At 46.3% G+C, this 22130-nt stretch overlaps 1 protein-coding gene across 1 annotated transcript in view; it reads left to right on the forward strand.

Annotated features, from left to right (window-relative positions):
• The window catches only part of PORCN (porcupine O-acyltransferase), a 53827-nt gene that overhangs the window by 25516 nt on the left and 6181 nt on the right, over positions 1-22130 (forward strand). Inside the window, exon 10 of the mRNA XM_030193959.1 lies at positions 8689-8752. Coding sequence (XP_030049819.1) covers positions 8689-8752 — 64 coding nt within the window. The remainder of the gene's footprint in view (positions 1-8688; positions 8753-22130) is intronic.

A 22130-nucleotide genomic window follows, 5' to 3' on the forward strand; every position in this document is an offset into this window, starting at 1 on the left:
GGCAGTGTATTCAAATCAATTTCATGCATATTCATTTTGGATATCCGGAAAACCTGACTGGCAAGAGGGGTACTCCAAGACCAACTTGGGAAACTCTTCTGGAGAGCTTGGGTAGGGTTTATAGCTATTACTTTGATAAGGAAGGATAAAGGGAGGGGAGGGATGTCGGGACTAGGACAAGATTCTGTAATAATAATAATGGTTGTCGGGGGGGGGGGGGGGGGGGAACGTTGTTTATTGAGCAATAGCATAATAATTCCAAGGGCTCATTGACACATCCTATATAATAATTTGCACCTCCAACGTTCTACGTCTGGATGCCTGGGTTCATAACATTCATAACCACTCATTACCCCGCCCTCACGTCAAAACGTAATGACGTCAGAGGGTGGAACAGTGAGAGGGAAGGGAGCTAGCGCCATCCAGCCAGAGAACATTCAGGTACAAATCGAGGGGAGGAGATAATCGCGAGGGGAGGGAGGAAGGGCAGAGCAGAGTAGAATGGGATGGGATGGGAGGACAGTAGAGGAGAGAATCGCGGGACAAGATGGCAGGGCAGGGAAAAGGAGAATCGCTGGACATAGAGGGGAGGGAAGAATTGCTGGACATGGAGGCATAGGCGCCGACTCCGTGGGTGCTGTGGGTGGTCGAGCACCCCCAATATTTGACCCGCCCAAAGTCCCGGAACGAAAGTTCCCAGCTAGCACGACCTGCGCTGCCTGCCCTCGTCTCCCAGTCCTTTGCCTGCTCCTCGCCTTCCTGCGTGCTGCCCAGAATTTAAAAGTTCTTACCTCGGGGTCCGGCGGCAGCAGTGAAAGGTGAGCAGGCTCTGCGCTTCAGCCTGCCTTCCCTTCTCTCTCAGCTCTGCCTCTGGTCCCGCCCTCATTTCTTCTTTCCGCAAGGGTGGGACCAGAGGCAGAGCTGAGAGTGAAGGGAAGGCAGGCTGAAGTGCTGAGCCTACTCGCCTTTCACTGCTGCCGCTGGACCCCGAGGTAAGAACTTTTAAATTCTGGGCAGCACGCAGGAAGGCTCGGGGCAGGCGGAGGACTGGGAGAATAGGGCGGGCAGCATAGGTCGGGCTGCCACTCGGAGGAGAGAGAGAGAGGGGGGCCTGGAACTCGGAGGGAAGGAGAGGGGGGGCCTGGAACTCGGAGGAGAGGGAGGGGGGCATGGAACTTGGATCCCTTATGCCGTACACATTAATGAGCACCGTGTCAAACTCAGAATGGCAGCGAGGCAGGAACTCGCGCCACAACTGGTCATTGACGTCCAGACTCCTGCGCCGCTCAAATTCCATCGTAACCAGCAGGGTGGCAGGAAGCAGGCGAGCGCGGAACTCGCACCACAACTCACCTCCTAACGGTTCCCTTAAAAACATAACCACCATTACATGAAAATCGTGCTAGTGCCCATTTCATTTGTGTGAGAAACGGGCCTTTTTTATTGTAACATTGATAACTCACAGCTTAAGTTTTTTGGTATTGTACTTTTCCATTTTCATCATCCATTTTCCCACCATACTCCTTGTTTGCACCCCCCCCCCCCCAACTATATTGTCAGAATCTTCTCTTTACTCGAGGGTCATGTTAAATCTTTTCTCCTTTTCTGTGCTGCTTAGCCTTTCACCCTTACCAAATTTTCTTCTGTTATGCCAACTGTTCTACTTCCATCTTCCCCGACCTATGGTGACTGTTTCTGTATGCCCTATTAATTCTATACCCAGCTGCAAGCTGTATGGAGCATATCCCTCCAAGGAAGATCCACCATCCTGTGGATTTTGTAGGTCAAATTCTGTAAGTATGCATGCTTTGAAACTAATAATTACATCTGAAAAAAAAAAAGAGGGGAGTGGTGATCTTGATAGCTACGCTCTGTCCTTTTCAAAGGAGAGTGACCAAAATGATAGAACACAGGTCTCCCACTTAGCCATCTCTCTCCTCTTCAATCTGTTCAAAATTCTGCTGCACGACTAATATTCCGCCAGTGTCGTTATGCTCATATTAGCCCTCTCCTCAAGTCACTTCACTGGCTTCCTATCCGTTTCCACATACAGTTCAAACTCCTCTTATTGACTTATAAGTGCATTCACTCTGCAGCTTCTCAATACCTCTCCACTCTCATCTCTCCCTACACTCCTCCCCGGGAACTCCATTCACTGGGTAAATCTCTCTTATCTGCACCCTTCTCCTCCACTGCTAACTCCAGACTCCGTTCCTTTTATCTTGCTGCACCATATGCCTGGAATAGACTTCCTGAGCCGGTACGTCAAGCTCCATCTCTGGCCGTCTTCAAATCCAAGCTAAAAGCCCACCTTTAACCCTTATTTTATCATCCTCACTTTAATATTCCTTTATCTCTTGTTTGTCCTGTTTGTCTGTCCTAATTAGATTGTAAGCTCTGTCGAACAGGGACTGTCTCTTCATGTTCAATTGTACAGTGCTGCGTAAGTCTAGTAGCGCTATAGAAATAAGTAGTAGTAGTAACTCCACCCATGTGAGGAAAAGCTAAAGAGGTAGGGCTCTTCAGCTTGGAAAAGAAACAACTGAGGGGGGATATGATTGAGGTCTACAAAATCCTGAGTGGTGTAGAACAGGTAAAAGAGAATTGATTTTTTTTTTTCACTCTTTCAAAAAGTACAAAGACCAGGTGACACTCAATGAAATTACATGGAAATAGTTTTAAAACAAATAGAAGGAAGCATTTTTTCACTCAAAGAATAGTTAAGATCTGGAACTCATTGCCAGAGGATGTGGTAACAGCGGTTAGCATATTTGGGTTTAAAAAAATGTTTGGACAAGTTCCCGAAGAAAAAGTCCATAGTCTGTTATTGAGATTGACAGGGGGGGAAGCCATTGCTCGCCCTGGTATTGGTAGCATGGAATGTTGCTACTATTTGTGTTTCTGCCATGCAATTGTGACCTGGATTGGCCACTGTTGGAAGCCAGGATACTGGGCAAGATTAACCATTGGCCTGACCCAGTATGGCTATTCTTATGTTCTTAAGGATCAAACTGTGAGTCCCTGGAGAGTTCAGTGGCCTTTTGCTGATGTTAGCAAATGTCTGTGCGCTCAATTTTTTCAATGCTTTTTTCAGACCCCACAGTCTGTGATTTTTAACTCAGAATGTCCCCTAGGTGTCGGTCGATGAATAGGCATTTGCTAACAGGCCCAGAGTTTGTACATGACCTGACCAACACATGAAGGAGTACAGTTTAACTGTCATTCTGAGGTTAGCCTGTTTATGATTTGGATGCTGCCTCAACAGTCTTCTGAGGGTATATTACCTCCCTTTCTACATCCTTTAAAAGAAATTGTAAGCAAGGAAATCTCTCTCCTTAAAATCCCAATTATTGACTGGAAAAGAGTATATAAATGGAATAGGAGGGAGTGAGCGTGCCAGGCAAAAGCAGATTAAAATTCAAGAGGAGCTGAACCCTATAGAGAGCTCCCACAGGGCTTATCACACTGACAGGCACGCTTTTTTATGAACATGCGAACTAACCAGCCCAAGTTGTTGCTATGGCAATTGAGTCATACTAGAGTAAAAACCAACAAATTGAGGCTTGAAAGCAGGGCTCAGACTGAGTTATCCAGCCAGATGGCAAAGTGATTATCTGATTTTTACAGAGCTTTCTAGTCTTCAGAGCTCTCACTGGATCAGGGATTCAGATCTCACTGAATAGACATAGTAACATAGTAGACGACGGCAGAGAAAGACCTGCACAGTCCATCCAGTCTGCCCAACAAGATACTCATATGTGCTACTTTATGTGTATACCTGACCTTGATTTGTATCTGCCATTTCAGGGCACAGACCGTAGAAGTCTGCCCACCACTAGCCCCACCTCCCACCACCGGCTCTACCACCCAATTTCTGCTAAGCTTCTGAGGATCCATTCCTTCTGAACAGGATTCCTTTGTTTATCTCACGCATTTTTGAATTCCGTTACTGTTTTCCTCTCCACCACCTCCCGCGGGAGGGCATTCCAAGTATCCACCAGGCTAGATAAGAAGGTGCGTGTAGAAATTAATAGACCCCACTTAAAGGAAGCAGTTCAATAACCTAGGTACTAATATCTACACATGCATAATACACTTAAATGTTTAGAGTACTAGCATAGTCTCCGGGAGTGGCCAAGATGGTATCCTGAGGGCAGCTGCAGTGCGCTTTGTTTCTCTGCTGCTTGGTTTGTTACCTCCTTTCTGGCTGAAGTCAGTATGCCTCACACAAAAAGGAAGAAGATGAAGGTCTTACCCCCACCAACTGGCGCTTCCTTGACATTGGAGCGATACACCATTCGATGCCTGTAATTATCTCAGGAAGGAGGCCCTGCTGGAGTTCTTTCAGGAGGAGCCACAGAACTCCTGGGGCAGGTTGTTTCTTTCTCCCCTGCAACTGAGGCCCCACCTTGTCCACCAGGAATATGATTGCTGGCCTTGCGTTTACGGAAGGCGTTAGTGCTGAGACCATCAGTGTAGGAATTACTGCCACAGGTATTACGTCTGGAGTTGTTTCATCTGGGGACCGTGTGGTGTCTCTACCCCCTCCCCCTGTGGTGGTTACCCTGGAGACCTTGTGGCAGTCACAATCTGCTCAGGAGACTGCCAACTTGTTCATTAAGGGTGAAGGTTTGTCTCAGTCCATTGACAAAATCAAGAAGGATGCTGTGCAGAGTGAACAACTTATTCAAGCTGAACTTGCAGTGCTTAAAGGAAATGTAACTGACTTAGTAAAGGACAATACAATTATCCATAGGAAATGTGAACAGCTGGAAAACTTCAATAGGCATCTGAGAATATTGAATCTTCCTAGGACAATAGGTGTTTCTGCCCCCCCCCCCCCCCCCGAATTTATTTAAAAATTCTTATTGAAAATTTTAAATTTACCTCGGACTCTATTCCTCTGGTTAATCAGATCTATTATTTGCCTTTTAAAAAGATGAGTGGGGGAGCAGTGGAAAATCCTGTTCAGAAACAAGAGGATTTGACTAACTTATCTGCTATATTGGAGGACTCGATCTCAGAGGTGTTGGAGCTATTTTACTTACTTCATTTGTGTTTGAACAAGATTTGAATGGAATTATGAAACTGTACTTTAAGAATTGGATATGGATGGTTTGGAGTGTAACTTTTAAGGGGCTTCGATGTTGGCTTCAGAACTTTTAGTACAAGAACAGTGCTGGGCAGACTTCTACGGTCTGTGCCCTGAGAATGGCAAGGACAAATCAAACTCGGGAATACATATATTATGTATTGCATACCTTGTAAAATGAGTTTATCTTGTTGGGCAGACTGGATGGACCATACAGGTCTTTATCTGCCGTCATTTACTATGAGAACTTCAATAACACTATCCAATGATAGAACCTTTGCGATCGAATCAGAAGCAAAAGTGCTGCTTATCATTCTCAATTCATCCCCGACATACTCCTCCCACACCAACCAACTATGGAAGAAAATACTGTTTAAATTGAGACAACTAGGTATAATCAGGTCATTCTTTGACCAAAAAGCCTTTGTGCTATTGGTCCAAATGCTGATTTTACCGCATCTGGACTACTGCAATGCCTTATTCGGCGGAATCAAGACTCAGTATCTGAAGAAAATGCAGATCATACAGAACACAGCGGCTAGACTAATCTTCAAACAGAATAGATACACTAGCGCTTCACCATATCTAGCCAAACTACATTTGTTGCCCATAGCAGAAAGAATTAAGTTTAAGTCCGCCTGTCTAGTTTTTCAATTCTGCATCCAAACTTTTGATTAATATCTATATGCATTGTTCACTCCAACAGACTGATTTTAGCACCACTATTCTTCAAGGAAATTCGATTTCAGAAGATCTTTTAGAACATTCTTCCTGGTATTGGGAATCTTCTTATGGAATTCACTCCCACTCACATTGAATTGTGTGCCAGCTGATCTTCAGCACTTAGTACCCAGTGTATATTCCTTCCTATGCTAAGCCTGTTACTAAGGCCTACACCTGACATTGCTCCGTTTGGTTCTCACATGTTAGCCTAATAACTCAGCATCTTTGTAACAATCAGTGCTTTCTCAGGAGCTGAGAACAGGCACTTCAAAGATGCACATTTGGCTGGAGCTGAGTATGCCTTTCATATAAGCTGGGTATAACCTTGGGACGTGGTGAGACTGAGGAGGATACAGTGAGCCTAAGGAATGTTTCAGACTTGGGGTGAGAGGACACAAGAGTATTGTTGTTATATGTATTTTTTTGCTCTGTGACTGACTACACGCTGTGCACGCAGAATTGATAGCTGATTAGCCAATGGCCACTGACTGTCCACATGCAAACACATCAGGAGAGACTGATAGAATACATGAACAATCCATATAGGCATAGGCTACTTTCTGCTTTTAGTTTAGGAGAAATCACATGATTTAGGAGAAACGAAACTTACAACAGTATATATGTGATGTCTGGCACAGTGTTAGCTGAGCAGTCTTTGTTATTCAGGATTTGCGTATTGCTTTGCTGTCTGACAACCTGCTCCAGAAAGAACAATCATTTTGTATATTGGCTTAGTGAGATACCAATAAAGATGTTTACTGGTTGTGCCTGTATCTAAGTCTGGTTGTCTCTCTTATTCCAGCGCCTTGGGCTGAATTGTTCCCCACTCCCAAGGGACAAGGGAGGAAGGGAATAAACACCAGTTAAATATCCAGGCAAGTTAGGCCCACTATTTCTGCAATCTTTCTTACTTGCACGAATAGTTATGTAGTCACTGGCATTGAATGTCAGCCCTCCTGCCTGATAAATCGTTTTCAGTATCGATCCCTGAGAAGCTATGTAATAAAATAGCATAATATACTAACTGGCAGAACTCGAACAATGATATTACTACAGACCCTCTTAACACCAGCACATTTTGTAGTGGAAAAAGAGAACAAGCCAGACTGCTATACATCCATGAAAAAAATTACACTTTAGTAGAATTCTAATCTCAGTCTTTCACACACAGAATCCAGACTGACCCTTACCTAATGGAGAATAAGAGGCTGCAAATTAGGAACATAAACATATAGACAAAAAAAAAAACCAACCAACAACTGAGAAGGCAGACTCTGCATGTAATTCCACACCAGAGGGGGACCCCCCCCCCCCCCCGATTTCCTCCTAAACTGATCAAAATCCAAGGATTTAAAAATGTGTATTTTCAAAGCTGTTGGTGAAAACTGGAAGTTAAATGTATTGTTTTTCTACCTTTTCATCAGACTTTTTTTTTTTTTTTTTTTTTAATTACAGTGGTCCCAATTTTCTTCCATTTTTCTCTAGTTGTCTTTTTTTTCCAGGGTCACCTTTCCATTTTCTGTTTATTTCTTTTATCCCCTCTGTTATTGATCTTTTCTTTTCATTCTTCTCTCAATTTCACCTCTCCTTCAATCCTCAATCTTCATTTTCTCACCTACCTACCAGCCTGTTATCTTCCCCTTTCACCACCTCCCTCCCATTTTCCTTTCTTCCCCATCCTATTTCTACTTTCTTCACTTATACCCTCCCCAGTCCTCATCTGTTTTCCTCTGCTCGTTTCCCCTTACCAGCCTCACTTCCTTCCCTCTCATTCATCATCTTTCTTCTCTCTTACCACTACCCGATTTCCTTTCATTTTTCCTTTTCTTCATCTCATCTTCTCCCTAGCCCCTCTTTCCCACCCTCTCCACAGATTTGTCCCTTTCTTCTCTCTCTCTCCTGACCTCCCCACCTTTCTGCAATCTCATATCCTTCAGCCCCACTCATCTTCTGCCAAACAACTGCTTTATTCCTACATCCTTGAATTTCCCATCCAGTCCCTGAGTTTATGCTTCTCTTCTCCCACCCAGTTCCTTCTTATTGTCCCCTTCCACCTTTCCTCCTGCCTTTTCCTCCTCATCTGTGTTTTCTTTTCCTTCCTACCAACCTCATTCACTCTCCTTACCTCCATTCCACCTTCTTTACCTATCTCTCCACCCCTTATGCCTGTTTAACTTTCTTCTCCCCATCTTTAATCTCCCCCCCCCCCCCCCATTCCTATCTCCTCCTCTCCCTTACCCCTTCAGTTTTCTAGCATTGTTGTCTCTTGCTAAGGTTTTCTCCACAGAGTACCTCAATCTCCTGGCTGTAGGGCCGGGTGACCAGTCCAGGAAGCAGAAATAGCAGTGTTGTGTCTGCCCGCTGTCTTGTTCCCTCTGCAACACCAAAATAGAGCAATAACCTGCAATGCAATCTGTGGGGACTTGGAGCATACACAGTGCTGCCAATCCCCATGGCCTTCCTCCACTCAGGTCACACTTCAGTTTTAAAGTGGAAATGTGTGGGTAGGTAGAGTAGCAGGGCTGAAGGGAGCAGTGGTTTTTGAGTCTCTGCAGCCCACGTTGCATGTAGTTGCCCCTTTATCAGTGTGGTGGAGAGCAGGTATGATGGAGTGCTGCTACACCTGCCACCCCATAGTGGAGCTGGGAGGTTGGGTTGGCAGATCATTTTGTTGATACTACTGGGAGAGGTTCTCTTCCTCCCCCTTCTCCATGGGTGAGGCAACAGTTGTATGTAGGACGAGAAGGCTGAATGCTGCTCCATGCCTTTTCTAGCATGGGGTGATATTCTGAATGACTTATGAAACGTGTCTAATTTTTTATTAAGAAAGGTAACAAAAGTGAAGTTTCTTTGCCTTTTCCTCTTTCTTTCAGGGTCTCAGTTTTCATCTGGCAGCTGTCCTCCTCTCACTGGGGTTTATCACCTACGTGGAGCATGGTAATTTATGGGTAGACGTGTCAAATCCTTTCCTATGTGCAGTTTTCCACAGTGGTACTGAAGGGTATTAGGCACCACAGGCAAACTTCCAGTCTTGTACCCCCCCGTTATGTTTCAGATTTATAGCAGAGTGGCCTAGTGGTTAGAGCACCGGTCTTGCAATCCAGAGGTGGCCGGTTCAAATCCCATTGCTTTCCTTGTGATCTTGGGCAAGTCATTTAACCCTCCATTGCCTCAGGTACAAACTTAGATTGTGAGCCCTCCTGGAACAGAGAAATATCCAGAGTACCTGAATGTAACTCACCTTGAGCTACTACTGAAAAAGATGTGAGCAAAATCTAAATAAATAAAAATAAATAAATATGGGCACTTTGATAAAAGTAGTCCACAATCACAGTGGCCTTGTCTCCACCTTCCCACAACAATCTTATAAAAACACATAAATGGCCGTGGCCCAAGGGAGGACAATCTCAAAAGCCATGCATGCTAGCAAACACCAGTGGATCTGAAGGTACACACAGAAGGAAAGTGCTTCTGCTTTCACTGGTAAACTTTGTGCGATAACATACAGTTTTGAAAATTGTTCTACACCCATATGCTCATGACACTCTGACTAATGAATGTGTGATCTCGTTTTGAACAAAAAATACATTAGTTATAAATTAAAGGAAATGAATAACTTGTGGGCTAGAGCCCAGTCAGCTTTTGTTGTTGTCTCTGAAATGTCTAGGACTAGTGCTGGGCAGACTTATACGGTCTGTGCCGGGGCTGGTGGTTGGGCGGCGGGGATAGTGCTGGGCAGACTTATACGGTCTGTGCCGGGGCTGGTGGTTGGGCGGCGGGGATAGTGCTGGGCAGACTTATAGGGTCTGTGCCAGAGCTGGTGGTTGGGAGGCGGGGTTGGTGAATGGGAGGCGGGGATAGGGCTGGCCAGACTTATACAGTCTGTGCACTGAAGAGTACAAATAAAAAAAGTAGCACATATGAATTTATCTTCTTGGGCAGACTGGATGGACCGTGCAGGTCTTTTTCTGCCGTCATCTACTATGTTACTATATTTCCCCTTCTGGCCACTTTCAGTAGTGACCCAAACTCCCTTGATTACCAGGCATGTTGTGAAGTATCAGCCACACAGTGTAGGGATAAAAGTGGCTTTCTAATCAAGTCCAAAGCAGGGTTCCAGAGGTAAAATGAAAAATATATCCACAATTATGAAACAATGTAGTATAAAATGGCGCACAAACTGAAAGAAGACTCGAATCGTAGCTGTGTTTTGGCGTATAAACCGCCTGTTTCAGGAGTCATACAGTCTACACACAAACAAAATGAAGTAGCAGAAGCCAAATTTTATAAAATATACATAAATACATATAATAAGCTTAAAAAAAAAAAAAAAGCATAAAATAAATGTTACATGTGAAGAGATGGAGTAAATAAAAAGCACAGAGCCATTGAATCAAATACATGTATATAATACAAATGCATTGTTAATAAGTATATTTAAAAAATGTATAAATAAAAAATGTGACATGAATAATACACGTAGACCAAAGAGTAGGGTGGGTAGGTTCTTCCAAAAGACACGAGAGAAGTGATGATTCTTGTATATTTGTTGAAAAACATTAAAAGATTCAACACAGTGGCTGTGTTTCGGCACTCAAGTGCTTGCCTCAGGCGTCTGCAAATATGGTGTATATTAATGTGTAGTGTTCATCCAATTCTACACTAGTGAAGACAGTGTTGCAAAACAACACTGTGGTAAGGTGAAAAAACCCCACTTTGATTCCTGTAGTGAAAGTAAAAAGTCAACATCGGACAATTCTGAGAGTCAAACAGAATTGTCCGATGGTGACTTGCATTCACTACAGGAATCAAAGTGTTTTGTTTTGGGTTTTTTTTCACCTTAGCACAGTGCTGTTTTGCAACACTGTCTTCACTAGTGTAGAATTGGATGAAGAACACACATTCACATTCACTATATTTGAAGACTCCTGAGGCAGGTGCTTAAGTGCCGAAACACGGCCGCTGTGTCAAGTCTTGGTGTCTTTCAATACTATGACTATTGTAGTCTAAACTCTCTGCATGGAGGGAACTGTGAATGCGGGTGTTACAGTGCGGACAAACACCTCATCTTCTGAAATTTTTTTTTCCATTTCAAGAAGTCTTTATTGAATATTAAACTCAACAAATAAATCGACATACCGTTTCATCAGTACAAAGTGTTAGCAAGAGGATTAAGATAATACAGTTCCAATCTGCACTATTCATAAAACTGAAATTTTTTTCACACAACAGAATTTACCAATTGAACTTCAACATTTTTTAAGTTTTTATAGAATTATTAAATCCCCCTACCTCCCCCCCACCTCCCTCAAAGGTATGGCTCAGCCTACGCCTGTCCACAGGGTCCAGAGATCCTTCACCCTTCACTATGGGTACTGTTCTAGGAAAGTACCCCAGACAGCTTGCCAGTGAGTCAGCTTGCGTTTATGTTCTGCTAATAATCTTTCCATTTCACAGACATATTTCAACTTGGAAATCCATCTCTTGATGGAGGGTACACCCTTCTGCTTCCAGTGAGAGGCTAAGACCTGTCTAGCTACTCCAGTTGCCATTCTCACCAGAAACTGTTGGCTGGGTGCTAACCCTCCTACCTTAACAGAGAACAGAAAAATTTCTGGGGCCCACCTAAAAGTGGAGCCTACCCATCTCTGCAGTCTACTATGGACTGTTTTCCAGTAAGCTTTAATTTTACCACAAGTCCACCATATATGCCCCATTGTTCCTTTTTGGCCACACCCTCTCCAGCACAATCCTGAACCAGATGGATGTATATTCTTTGGAGACGTGCCGGGGTAAGGTACCAGCGGAACAGAACTTTTACTGCATTCTCTTTTAGCGGTGCATAAACCGACACGCCTCCTGCCCTCCTTTCAATCTTTTCCCACTCCACCTCCCCTAGGTCCATCCCCAGCTCGCTATTCCAGCTCTTCCTGTGGAGGCAATAGCGAGGAGATTGTGCACTGATGCATTTATATAATCGGCTGATCAATCTACTGGAGGACATACTCCTCTCACAAATGTCCTCCAAACTAGACTTCCCCCTCTTTATGACCCCTCTCACTGCCTCTGTCTTGAGAAAGTGGGCCAACTGAAGGTATGCATATGTATCCTCCTCTACTTCAGGATATTGTGATTTCAAACTTTGGAATGGGAGTAATTGCTCTGCTTCAAACATTTGGCCCCAGTTTCTTAGACCTTTGGCATACCTTCGAGTAAATATCCCTGGTGTAGTTCCAGGCATAAAAAGAGGGTTATATGCTATTGGAGATAAGCTAGTGAGAGTGCATTTCTTCTGAGGAAAGAGGCTATCCCAGTAATGTAGAGTGACCCCGATGGATGGACATTCTCCCACCCCCAGGGCCCTAAATGATTTTGGGATCCACATTAGCGCTCCCAAAGGAGTTTGCCCTAATGAGTATTGCTCCAGGTGGACCCATTGCCTGTCTGGGTATTCTTGGTACCACTCGACCGCTACTTTCCCTTGGGCCGCTCTATAATACCACATGAGGTTCGGGACCCCCAGCCCCCCCCCCCCCCTTCGTTTATCTTGGTATAGTAAGGCACGCGATAAGCGTGGTCGCTTTCCTGCCCAGACGAACCGCATTATTTTATCCTGCAGCGCTGCTAAATATCGTCTGGGCATTAATACAGGCAGCACTTGAAAAAGGTAGAGCAAACGGGGTAACACCTTCATTTTGACTATATCCTTCCGAACCAGGAAAACACCATGTCCCCCCCATCGTTCCAGGTCCGCCGCAATGTCCCGTCCCAGCCCCTTATAGTTAGCTTGAAAAAGCTCCGACGATTCGGAGGTCAGATTAACCCCCAGGTATCGTATGTGCTTGGTGGCCCACTGAAAAGGAAAAGAAGTCTTCAAAGAGTCCACGTCCGGAGCCAGCAGTGTGACATTAAGGGCTTCCGACTTATTCATATTAACTTTGAACCCCGACACTACTGAATATTCTTCAATAGTGCACAACAGATTAGGAAACGATATCAAAGGTCTAGTAATGAACAGTAAAACGTCGTCCGCAAAAAGAGCCAATTTGTGAGCCCTGCCCTCTATGGCCAAACCAAAGATACCAGGATCTGACCGTATCCGAGAAGCAAGAGGCTCCATTACCATTGCAAATAATAAAGGAGACAGAGGGCAACCCTGCCGAGTTCCTCTGTGCAGAGCAAATAGCTCTGAGTTGCCTCCATTGACTCTCACACACGCCCTAGGAGATTCATAAAATGCCTGTATCCAGCCTCTAAACCGACTCCCGAAGCCTAACACCTCCAATGTCTTGTACGTGAATGGCCAGTGTACCCTATCAAAAGCCTTTTCGGCATCTAGACTGAGAAGACACAGTGGCCTTTGGCTTCGCTTGGCCAAGTACGTGAGATCTAGTACTCGTCTAATGTTGTCCATGGCCTTACGGTGCGCAACGAAGGCCACCTGGTCAGGATGAATTAATACCGTGAGCACCGGAGCCAGCCTAATGGCCAAAACTTTGGCCAAAATTTTGACATCAGAATTCAGTACTGAGATAGGTCTGTAGGAGCCACAATCAGTATGGTCTTTATCCGGCTTGGGCAGAACTGCTATCCAAGCTTCTCTCATGGAATGAGGCAGTACTTTCCCCCTTCCCACTTGATTGAATAAGTCCGCTAAAAGTGGCGCCAATTCGTTTGCAAACATCTTGTAAAATTCATTTGGGAGCCCGTCCAAGCCTGGGGATTTACAGGACGGTAAGTTACGAATAGCTTCCTGTATTTCTAACGGGGTGACAGGACTATCTAGTTGGGCCTGCTGCTGGAGAGTCAATGGAGAGAGGTCACTGTCCGCCAGGTACTCCGCCACAGAGTCCCCGGCAGGGTTTATCTCCTGGTCATACAAAGCTTGATAAAAATCCCTAAAACGCTTACGAATTTCCGCTGAGGTACGTATCAAGCCTCCCTCCCCATCGCGCACCTGTGTGATTGTACGGTCCACTTTCTGCCTTCGTAGCTTTATGGCCAGAAGGCGACCCGCCTTATTTGTGAATTCATGAGCCCCCACCCTCTGCTGTTGTGCAAGTGGCTAAGCTGCTCCGTGTAAATGGAGTCAAGCAGCATTTGCTGGTCTTTCAGTTCTTGTAAGGTCTGTTGAGAGCCATTTGCTTTGTGTTGTGCCTCCAGGGTGTGTATAAGGCCCACACACTCCCTAATCTGAGCTTTGCATGTTTTGGATCTCTTACTAGCTAATTTCAAAAAGTATCCCCTGGTGACTACTTTCATCGCATCCCATACCACACTGAGGTCAGGCCCAGATTCCTTATTGAACTCCAAATATTCGTGTACTACTGTTCTATACCCCTCAGCCACCTCCCCATCTTGTAGTAAACTGGTGTTAAGTGTCCATCTCTTATCCTTGTATTCTACCTTTATTTTTGGAAGTACCACCCAAACTGGGGCATGGTCAGACAGGGTTTTACTGCCTATTGCAGCCGTGGGGCCCCACTCCACTAGAGTTGTGTCTAGGAAAATGTAGTCATTACGTGAGTACGTGCCATGCGCCGATGAATAGAAAGTGTAGTCCCTGTCCTTCATGTGTGTCAATCTCCACAGATCCAAGGTACCCAGGGAGTGTGTTAGAGAACCCAGCGCCTGTGAGTCTTTAGTACCATCTAACTTGGGTTGCCCCGATCGATCGAGGCTGGGATTCATCACTGCGTTAAAGTCCCCCCCCCCCCCCCCCCCCCCCCACAATCAATGTTCCCCTAGCAAAGGCAGCCAAGGCCAGTTTCAGCTTTTCAAAAAACTCCACCTGTCCAACATTTGGGGCATAGACAGATGCCAAGGTCAGGTCCACCTGGTCTATTTTGATATGTAGAAATATAAATCTCCCACCCGGGTCTTTTTTTTTTTACCTTTATAACCTGTACAGCCAAGGATGAATGCATCAGTACTGCAACTCCACCCGCCCTTGAACCCTCGGGGGAAGCGCAGTAGACCACCGGGAACACCGAATGAGTAAGAAGCCTCTCATGCTTACGTCTTAAGTGTGTTTCTTGCATGAGGACTATATGGGGACTGTGGTGCTGTAGCTCCTTAAATAATTTATGTCTCTTCTGTGGCATATTCAAACCTTTAACATTATAAGATAATATCTTTAAGTCTGTGGTCATGTCTTAGTCATTATATACAGTTGTAAACATGGCATTCCAACATTACAGGTTCATCTGCATACACTGTCCCTGTGGAATCCCATCCGCTCGAGCCAGTCCCTCCGCCCACACACACCCCTCCTCCCATTATTCCCCCCTTCCACATTATACCTCCCCTTCCCTTTACAGTTACACCACCCAGAGATTAATTCCTCCAAGTGGGATTAGAGAGAAATGACCCACCACCCGGATAACTCCCCAGCCCGCTCTCCCCCCCATGATGTCATCAGCTCAAATTTCTGTCATTCATTCTAAGTTCCTGCACATTCCGTACCTCCTTACGCCTCCTTTGCTATCCTTATCGTCCCTTACAATGCATACCTTCCAGTTTATACCCCCATTCCCCTCCTCCCCCATACATACATACGTGTCCCAAGTAGTCAGTACACACACACCCTAAAGTCATGTGATAGCAATCCACAGTCTCACCAGACCCAGCAGGGTAAGTAATGACCGGACCCTTGCACTATTCCTAGGGCAGCACAGATAGTCTGTTACCAGGTCATCTCCAGAACGCTCTCTCAGAGCTTGGAGGCAGTGCGCTTGGTGGATTCTGGCACTCTTCCATTTTTGCAGCTTGGCTCTGGTTACTGGTGCTACTGTCCCAGGTGGAGTCTGCTGCGTCACCAGCCCTCCTTTGAGTAGTGCTTCCCACGCCTCTGCCAGAGTTAGCGCTCTGCATTTTATACCCTGTACCTCAAAGTTCAGAGAGAAGGGGAACCCCCATCTATACTGCAGTTGATTCTTAACCAGTATGTCCAGGGCTGGTCTCATCAGCCGTCGCTGCTGGAGAGTGTATTGGGAGAGATCCTGATAGACAGAAACCTTAGCTCCTCCATATTCCAGGTCTGTTGATTTCCATGCTCGGGCCAAAATTCTTTCTTTAGCCTCATATTTCTGGAAGCGCACTATTATGTCCCTGGTTTGTTGTGCTTTCTGTGGGCCCAGGGCACGATGCGCTCAGTCCAACTCTTCCGGCGCCTCAACCGCGTCAGCTCCCATCAACGTAGCGCATATGGACTGGATAATCCGGGGCACGTCTTCGGTCTCACCTCCTTCTGGTATTCCACGAAATCGTAAGTTATTTCTCCGGCCCCTATTTTCTAGGTCATCCAGTTTATATTCAAGGTCCGCGTTGCGTTTTTCCAGCCCCTGAATCAATTCTGCATGCCTGTTCAGATGTTCCGCGTGCTCGTCCAGTTTAACCTCGGCCTCTTCCACCTGCCCCCCAGCTCCCGCATTTCTGAGCTCAAGGTATCCATCCGCTCCAGTATCTCATCTTTTGAGTTCTTAATCTCATGTTGTATATTAGATAGAAATTTGCGAAGTTCACCAGAGATACCCTTTTTCGATGGCGGGGAGCGGGTTTCAGCCATGGACAAGGCCGAGTCTGAGTCAGAAGGTGAGGCCCGTTCAGGAGATTCATGGCGGTGTGCACCTTTTCCACCCACGCTTTTCTCCCATTTTTCAAGTTCCTTTTTACGGGCGGAGACAGTTTTACTCATGGCGATTTCGTTGCTTGGGGTGCAGAAGTCACTGAACTCCCTGATTTTTGATTCAGAGCTGCTTATAATCGCTGCAAACGGGCATAGGGAGACAGAGCAATGAAGCTATGCGACCATCTCGGACGATGACGTCACTTCCTCCCTCATCTTCGGCATTTTGTGTGTTCCTTATGCTCCACTAGGTTACTTTCAAGCTGAAACACTGGTAATGCAGAAGGGACTAATTTCTCCTTTAGATTCTTCTCTCTTGAATAACCAATTACTAATTTCTTATTTTGTAAACATTGATGCTCCTCCAGGATGTGCCAGTGTTTACGGATCACCTGCTGTATATTACTAGCCAAGTGAGAAAACCGCAAGGTGCAAACAATGTCTGTGGATGACCTGTCTGTTGGGGCTAATAAAAGGCTTTCTATCCTTTGATTTTGCTCTTAGGTAGCCCTTCTCGTGTACTCAGGATATCCCCTGCTTTGGAATCTGTGTGTCATGATTCTTAACCATTTATTAGATTCACCATAATCAGTGCAGATTCTCCTTAATCTGAGAAATTGGCATAATGGTATCTTTCTCTTGAGTGTCGTTTGGTGAAAACTGGTGTAGTGTAAAAATGCATTCCTATCTGTGGGTTTTTAATACAAGTAGTGGTGAATTGATAGGTGCCTTTTTTAATCAAAATATCCAGATAATGGTTTTCATAATGCTCATACTGCATTTTGAATTATAAATTTATGTTGTTTGTATTTAGCCATATGTGAAAAGCATTTAAACCCTCCATCCTTTGCCATAGTATAAAAATATCAATATATGTTTTGTATAAACAGATATTCTCTTGGAATGGATGGTGGTGTAAATATGTATCCTCAAACTTAGCCATATACAAATTTACAATGTCGGGGGCCACTGATGCGCCCATGGCCATTCCCTTGATTTGTGATAAAAATCTTCCTGAAGCATAAAATAGTTCATGGTGAGGGCTATACTTGCAAAGGTTAGGATGATGTCTGGTTTGTAGTACGGCCCATGAGTGTTTTTTCAATGACTGACTAAAAGAGCTTCAATCTGCGGTATATTGTCATACAATGATTCAATATCTAACATAACCAGTATTACCTCGGACAAATCACCATCAAATTCGTCCAAAAGAGAAAGCATATATGATGAGTTTCTAACAAATGAGCTAAGAAAAGCATAGGCACATAAGGTTGTAAAAAAATATCAACAAAAATCAATAAAGGTTTAAGAACTGAACCATTTCCGGACACAATAGGTCTGCCTGGAAGGTTGCTCAAAGATTTATGGGTTTGGTTTTTTTTGTTACATTTGTACCCCGTGCTTTCCCACTCATGGCAGGCTCAATGCAGCTTACATGGGGCAATGGAGGGTTAAGTGACTTGCCCAGAGTCACAAGGAGCTGTCTGTGCCTGAAGTGGGAATCGAACTCAGTTTCTTAGTTCCCCAGGACCCAAAGTCCACCACCCTAACCACTAGGCCACTCCTCCACTCCATTTTGAGTAACATTTATATATAGTAGGAATAACTGACTTTTTAACAATCAATAATTCACTCTCTTTGAGAGTTAAAAAGCAGACTTTGACAGCTATATTCACCACTTCTTTCTGTACCTCTGGTGTAGGTTCATAATCCAATGGAATATAGTACTCCCTATCATTGAGCTGTCTTTCCACCTCCCTGATAAAGGCAGTGCTATTCTGGATCACTATGCCACCTCCCTTGTCTGCAGGCTTAATGACAATGTGGGGGTTGTTTACAAGTGACCAAACTGCTGTATGTTCTTCCTTGTAAGATTGTAAAGCTGCTGTTTTTTGTTCTGTTCCAATTTGGCAAATCAAATACATGTAACAATGGATTGACCAGTCCAGTGGGAATTCACTTAAAGGTTTTTTTTTGTTTTGTTTTTTAACCACCAATATATCACTATGAGTTGTATCACTCCTGGGAAAAAAAATGCATAATTTGTCATTTACACATGAACCAGAAAAGATTCATCCTCATTTGGAATGCATCATATCTGGTTGATGGAACAAATGGAATACCTTTTCTTAATGAACTAGTAAAAAAGGCCTGTTTCTCACAGAAATGAAACTGGCGCTAGCAAGGTTTTCCTCGGAGTGTGTATGTTTGAGAGAGAGAGAGAGAGAGAGAGTGTGTGTGTGTGACAGAGTCTGTGAGTGTGATGTCTGATAAATTAAAAATGGGTCTATCTATATCCAGCTGTCTGCAGGCAGGAGCCCTGCCTCTGCCTTGAAAGGGCCTGTTTGTGCCCCCCCCACACCTCTGATAAGCAAAACAGTTCTCTTTCTGGAATGGGCCTGACCTTAGAGCCTCTCTGTGCCAGATGCAATCTAAATAAAGACTTGGAGGGGCCTGGCAATGGTGTAGTCATGGGACTGCTAAATGGAGAAATGTAAGAATCACCCGAGTCACTGCATACTCTTTTTATTTTTTGTTTATTTATTTATTTTCTTTTTTCCTTATTTGCTCTTCTGGTGTCACATTTGCTGTAATTGCAGATTCCATATCATCAAGCTGATCAATCCATAGACTGGTGGGTTGTGTCCATCTACCAGCAGGTGGAGATAGAGAGCAAATTTTTGCCTCCCTATATGTGGTCATGTGCTGCCGGAAACTCCTCAGTATGTTCTCTATCTCAGCAGGTGGTGGTCACACACAGCAGCAGCTCTGGCTAGGCCTCCAAGCCTAATCCTTAGGTTTTGTTGAGGCCTGGGGTTGAGGGCTCTTTTGAGCAAGTGCAAACCTGGTGGTGCCAGGTCCCTCCTTTTCTCCCCCCTCCCGCTGGCTCCGTTTAAAAAAAAAAAAAAAAAAAAAATTTTAAACGTCTTTAAAGGCGTTTAATTCGACGTTTCTTTAAACGTTCATTGCAGCTACTCACTGGGACACCAGTTCGTTACAGCTCGGAGCGGCAAGCAGGTAATTTTACCTTTTTATAGCGGGCAGGGGGTTCCCCGATTCTTCTCCTCGTGGCAATGGCGTCGGAGGGCGAGGGCGCAAAGGGTCGCTCCCCGGATCGCTGGAGCGCTTCTAGAGGGGATGCGGGGGTTTTACAACCTGATTCGCCCTTGATGGGTGACAGTTTAGTGACCGATGAAGTCCCGGTCGTTCCTCCGGCGTGGCGGTTTTTTCCCGCCATAAACGCCCATCCCCCGCTCCTCGCCTCCGCCATCTTGGCCGGCCACGCGGCTCGGACGGCTTCTTCATGGGCCGCCCTTGAGGTTGGAGACATTAATGCCATGAACGCCCTTAATTTGGGCGACGGCACAAAAGCGGCTAAAGTTAAGCGCCGTTCTTCCCGCGCGGCTCCTTCGCGGAGTTTCGCGCCGGACGCCATTTTGGATGCGCAGCATGTCTCTCCCCCGCTATTGCGAGCGCCGGTTGAGAGTGCGTCTAGGGCTGTTGCCCAGGCTGCGGAAGTGCACAGTCTGGGGGGTTTCTCCCCCGAGTTTGTTTTGCTGCTGCATCAGGCTTTCCTCATGCAAAACGCTGCCCCTGCTCCCTCTTCTGATAAGAGGTTGAGGTTCCCAGAGGTAAATGCCCTCGGGTTGATTTCCAGGCCTTGGAGGACTTTGTCTCCTCCGATGTAGATGAGGGCAGCGTGTCTGAGGTCTCCCAACGGTCCTTTGCGGATTCCTTGGAGGAGATAGATCCCCGCTCGGATGGAGCGGATGACCCCTCTGCAGCGCGGCTTTTTAGCCCAGAGGATTTGCCCAACCTGTTGTTACAGGCCATGGACACTTTGAAGATTTCCTCTCCGGAGGACGTCTCTCCCTCAGCCCCTGTTGGCTCTGCCATTATGCTGGGGACGTAGCGCCCGCCTAGATCCTTCCACGTGCATGATGCCATGCACACCTTAATTGCGGCTCAATGGGATGTCCCGGAAACGAGCCTTAAAGTGGCTAGGGCTATGTCCCGCCTCTATCCTTTGGCTGTGAGTGAACGTGAGGCCTATCTGTGGCCTACCGTGGATTCTTTAATCACTGCGGTGACTAAGAAAACGGCGTTGCCGGTGGAAGGTGGCACGGCCCTAAAGGACGCCCAAGACAGAAGATTGGAGGCGGCCTTAAGGTCGTCCTTTGAGGCAGCTGCGTTAAGTTTGCAGGCCTCAGTTTGCGGCTCCTATGTGGCCAGGGCGTGCCTGACTATGGTGCAGCGGGCTTCCCCCTCGGATCTTTCCTTGAGGGCTGATTGGCCGGCCCTGGAATCGGGCTTAGCCTATTTGGCAGACTTGCTGTATGATGTCTTGAGAGCCTCAGCTAAGGGCATGGCTCAGACAGTCTCTGCGCGGCGGTGGCTTTGGCTGAAACATTGGTCTGCTGACCACGCCTCTAAATCCCGCCTGGCTAGATTGCCTTTTAAAGGCAAGCTGCTCTTTGGGGTCGAGCTGGACAAAATCGTGACCGATCTCGGCACGTCTAAGGGCAAGAAATTACCAGAGGTCAGGGCTCGGGCTAGTACTCGTCCCGGTACCTCCAGAGGACGGTTGCTGGAAGCCCGTCGGTACCGCCCGGGCAAGTCGGGTTCCTCTGCCCCCTCTTCCTTCAAGAGGAATTTCTCCCCCAAGCAGCATTCCTTTCGCAGAGACCGCCGTCCCGGAGGTGCTCCCTCCGGTCCTCCCCCAGGGTCTCGTACCCAATGACGGGGCCTTGGTCCACGCCCCAGTGCAGATTGGAGGACGGCTGTCCTCGTTTCTGGGCGAGTGGACCACTATAACTTCAGACGCGTGGGTGCTGGAAGTCATCAGAGACGGCTACAAGCTAGAGTTCTGCCAACCCTTAAGAGACGGGTTTGTACTCTCTCCCTGCAAGTCTCCGGTCAAGCTGTGGCAGTGCAGCAGACCTTGGACAACCTGATCCGCCTGGGTGCGGTCGTTCCGGTGCCAAAAAATCAGATTGGCAAGGGACGTTACTCCATTTACTTTGTGGTTCCAAAGAAAGGAGGTTCTGTCCGGCCTATCCTCGACCTCAAAGGGGTCAATCGGGCCTGGAAAGTGAGGCACTTTCGCATGGAGACTCTCCGCTCTGTTATAGCGGCAGTGAAGGCAGGAGAGTTCTTGGCTTCCTTGGACATCAAGGAAGCGTACCTGCATATTCCCATCTGGCCTCCTCTCCAACGCTTTCTGCGTTTTACAGTCCTGAGACGACACTTCCAGTTCAGAGCCCTCCCTTTCGGGTTGGCTACTGCTCCGCGGACCTTTTCCAAAGTAATGGGGGTCATAGCGGCCTTCCTGCTAAAGGAAGGAGTACAAGTCCATCCTTATCTGGACGACTGGTTGATCCGAGCCCCCTCTTATGCAGAGTGCGGCAAAGCTATGGACCGGGTAGTTGCTCTGGTGAGCTCCCTGGGATGGATCATCAACTGGAAGAAGAGCCGGCTGCGCCCGACTCAGTCCCTGGAGTATCTGGGAGTTCGATTCGACACCCAAGTGGGCAGAGTGTTCCTGCCAGACAATCGGATTGTCAAGCTTCAGGCTCAGGTGGACTAGTTCCTAGTAGCCTCTCCTATTCGGGCTTGGGACTACGTGCAGCTGTTGGGCTCTATGACGGCCACGATGGAAGTAGTGCCCTGGGCCAGGGCTCATATGAG

This window comes from Microcaecilia unicolor, chromosome 2 (assembly GCF_901765095.1).
Source record: "Microcaecilia unicolor chromosome 2, aMicUni1.1, whole genome shotgun sequence".
NCBI classification, from domain to species: Eukaryota; Metazoa; Chordata; class Amphibia; order Gymnophiona; family Siphonopidae; genus Microcaecilia; species Microcaecilia unicolor.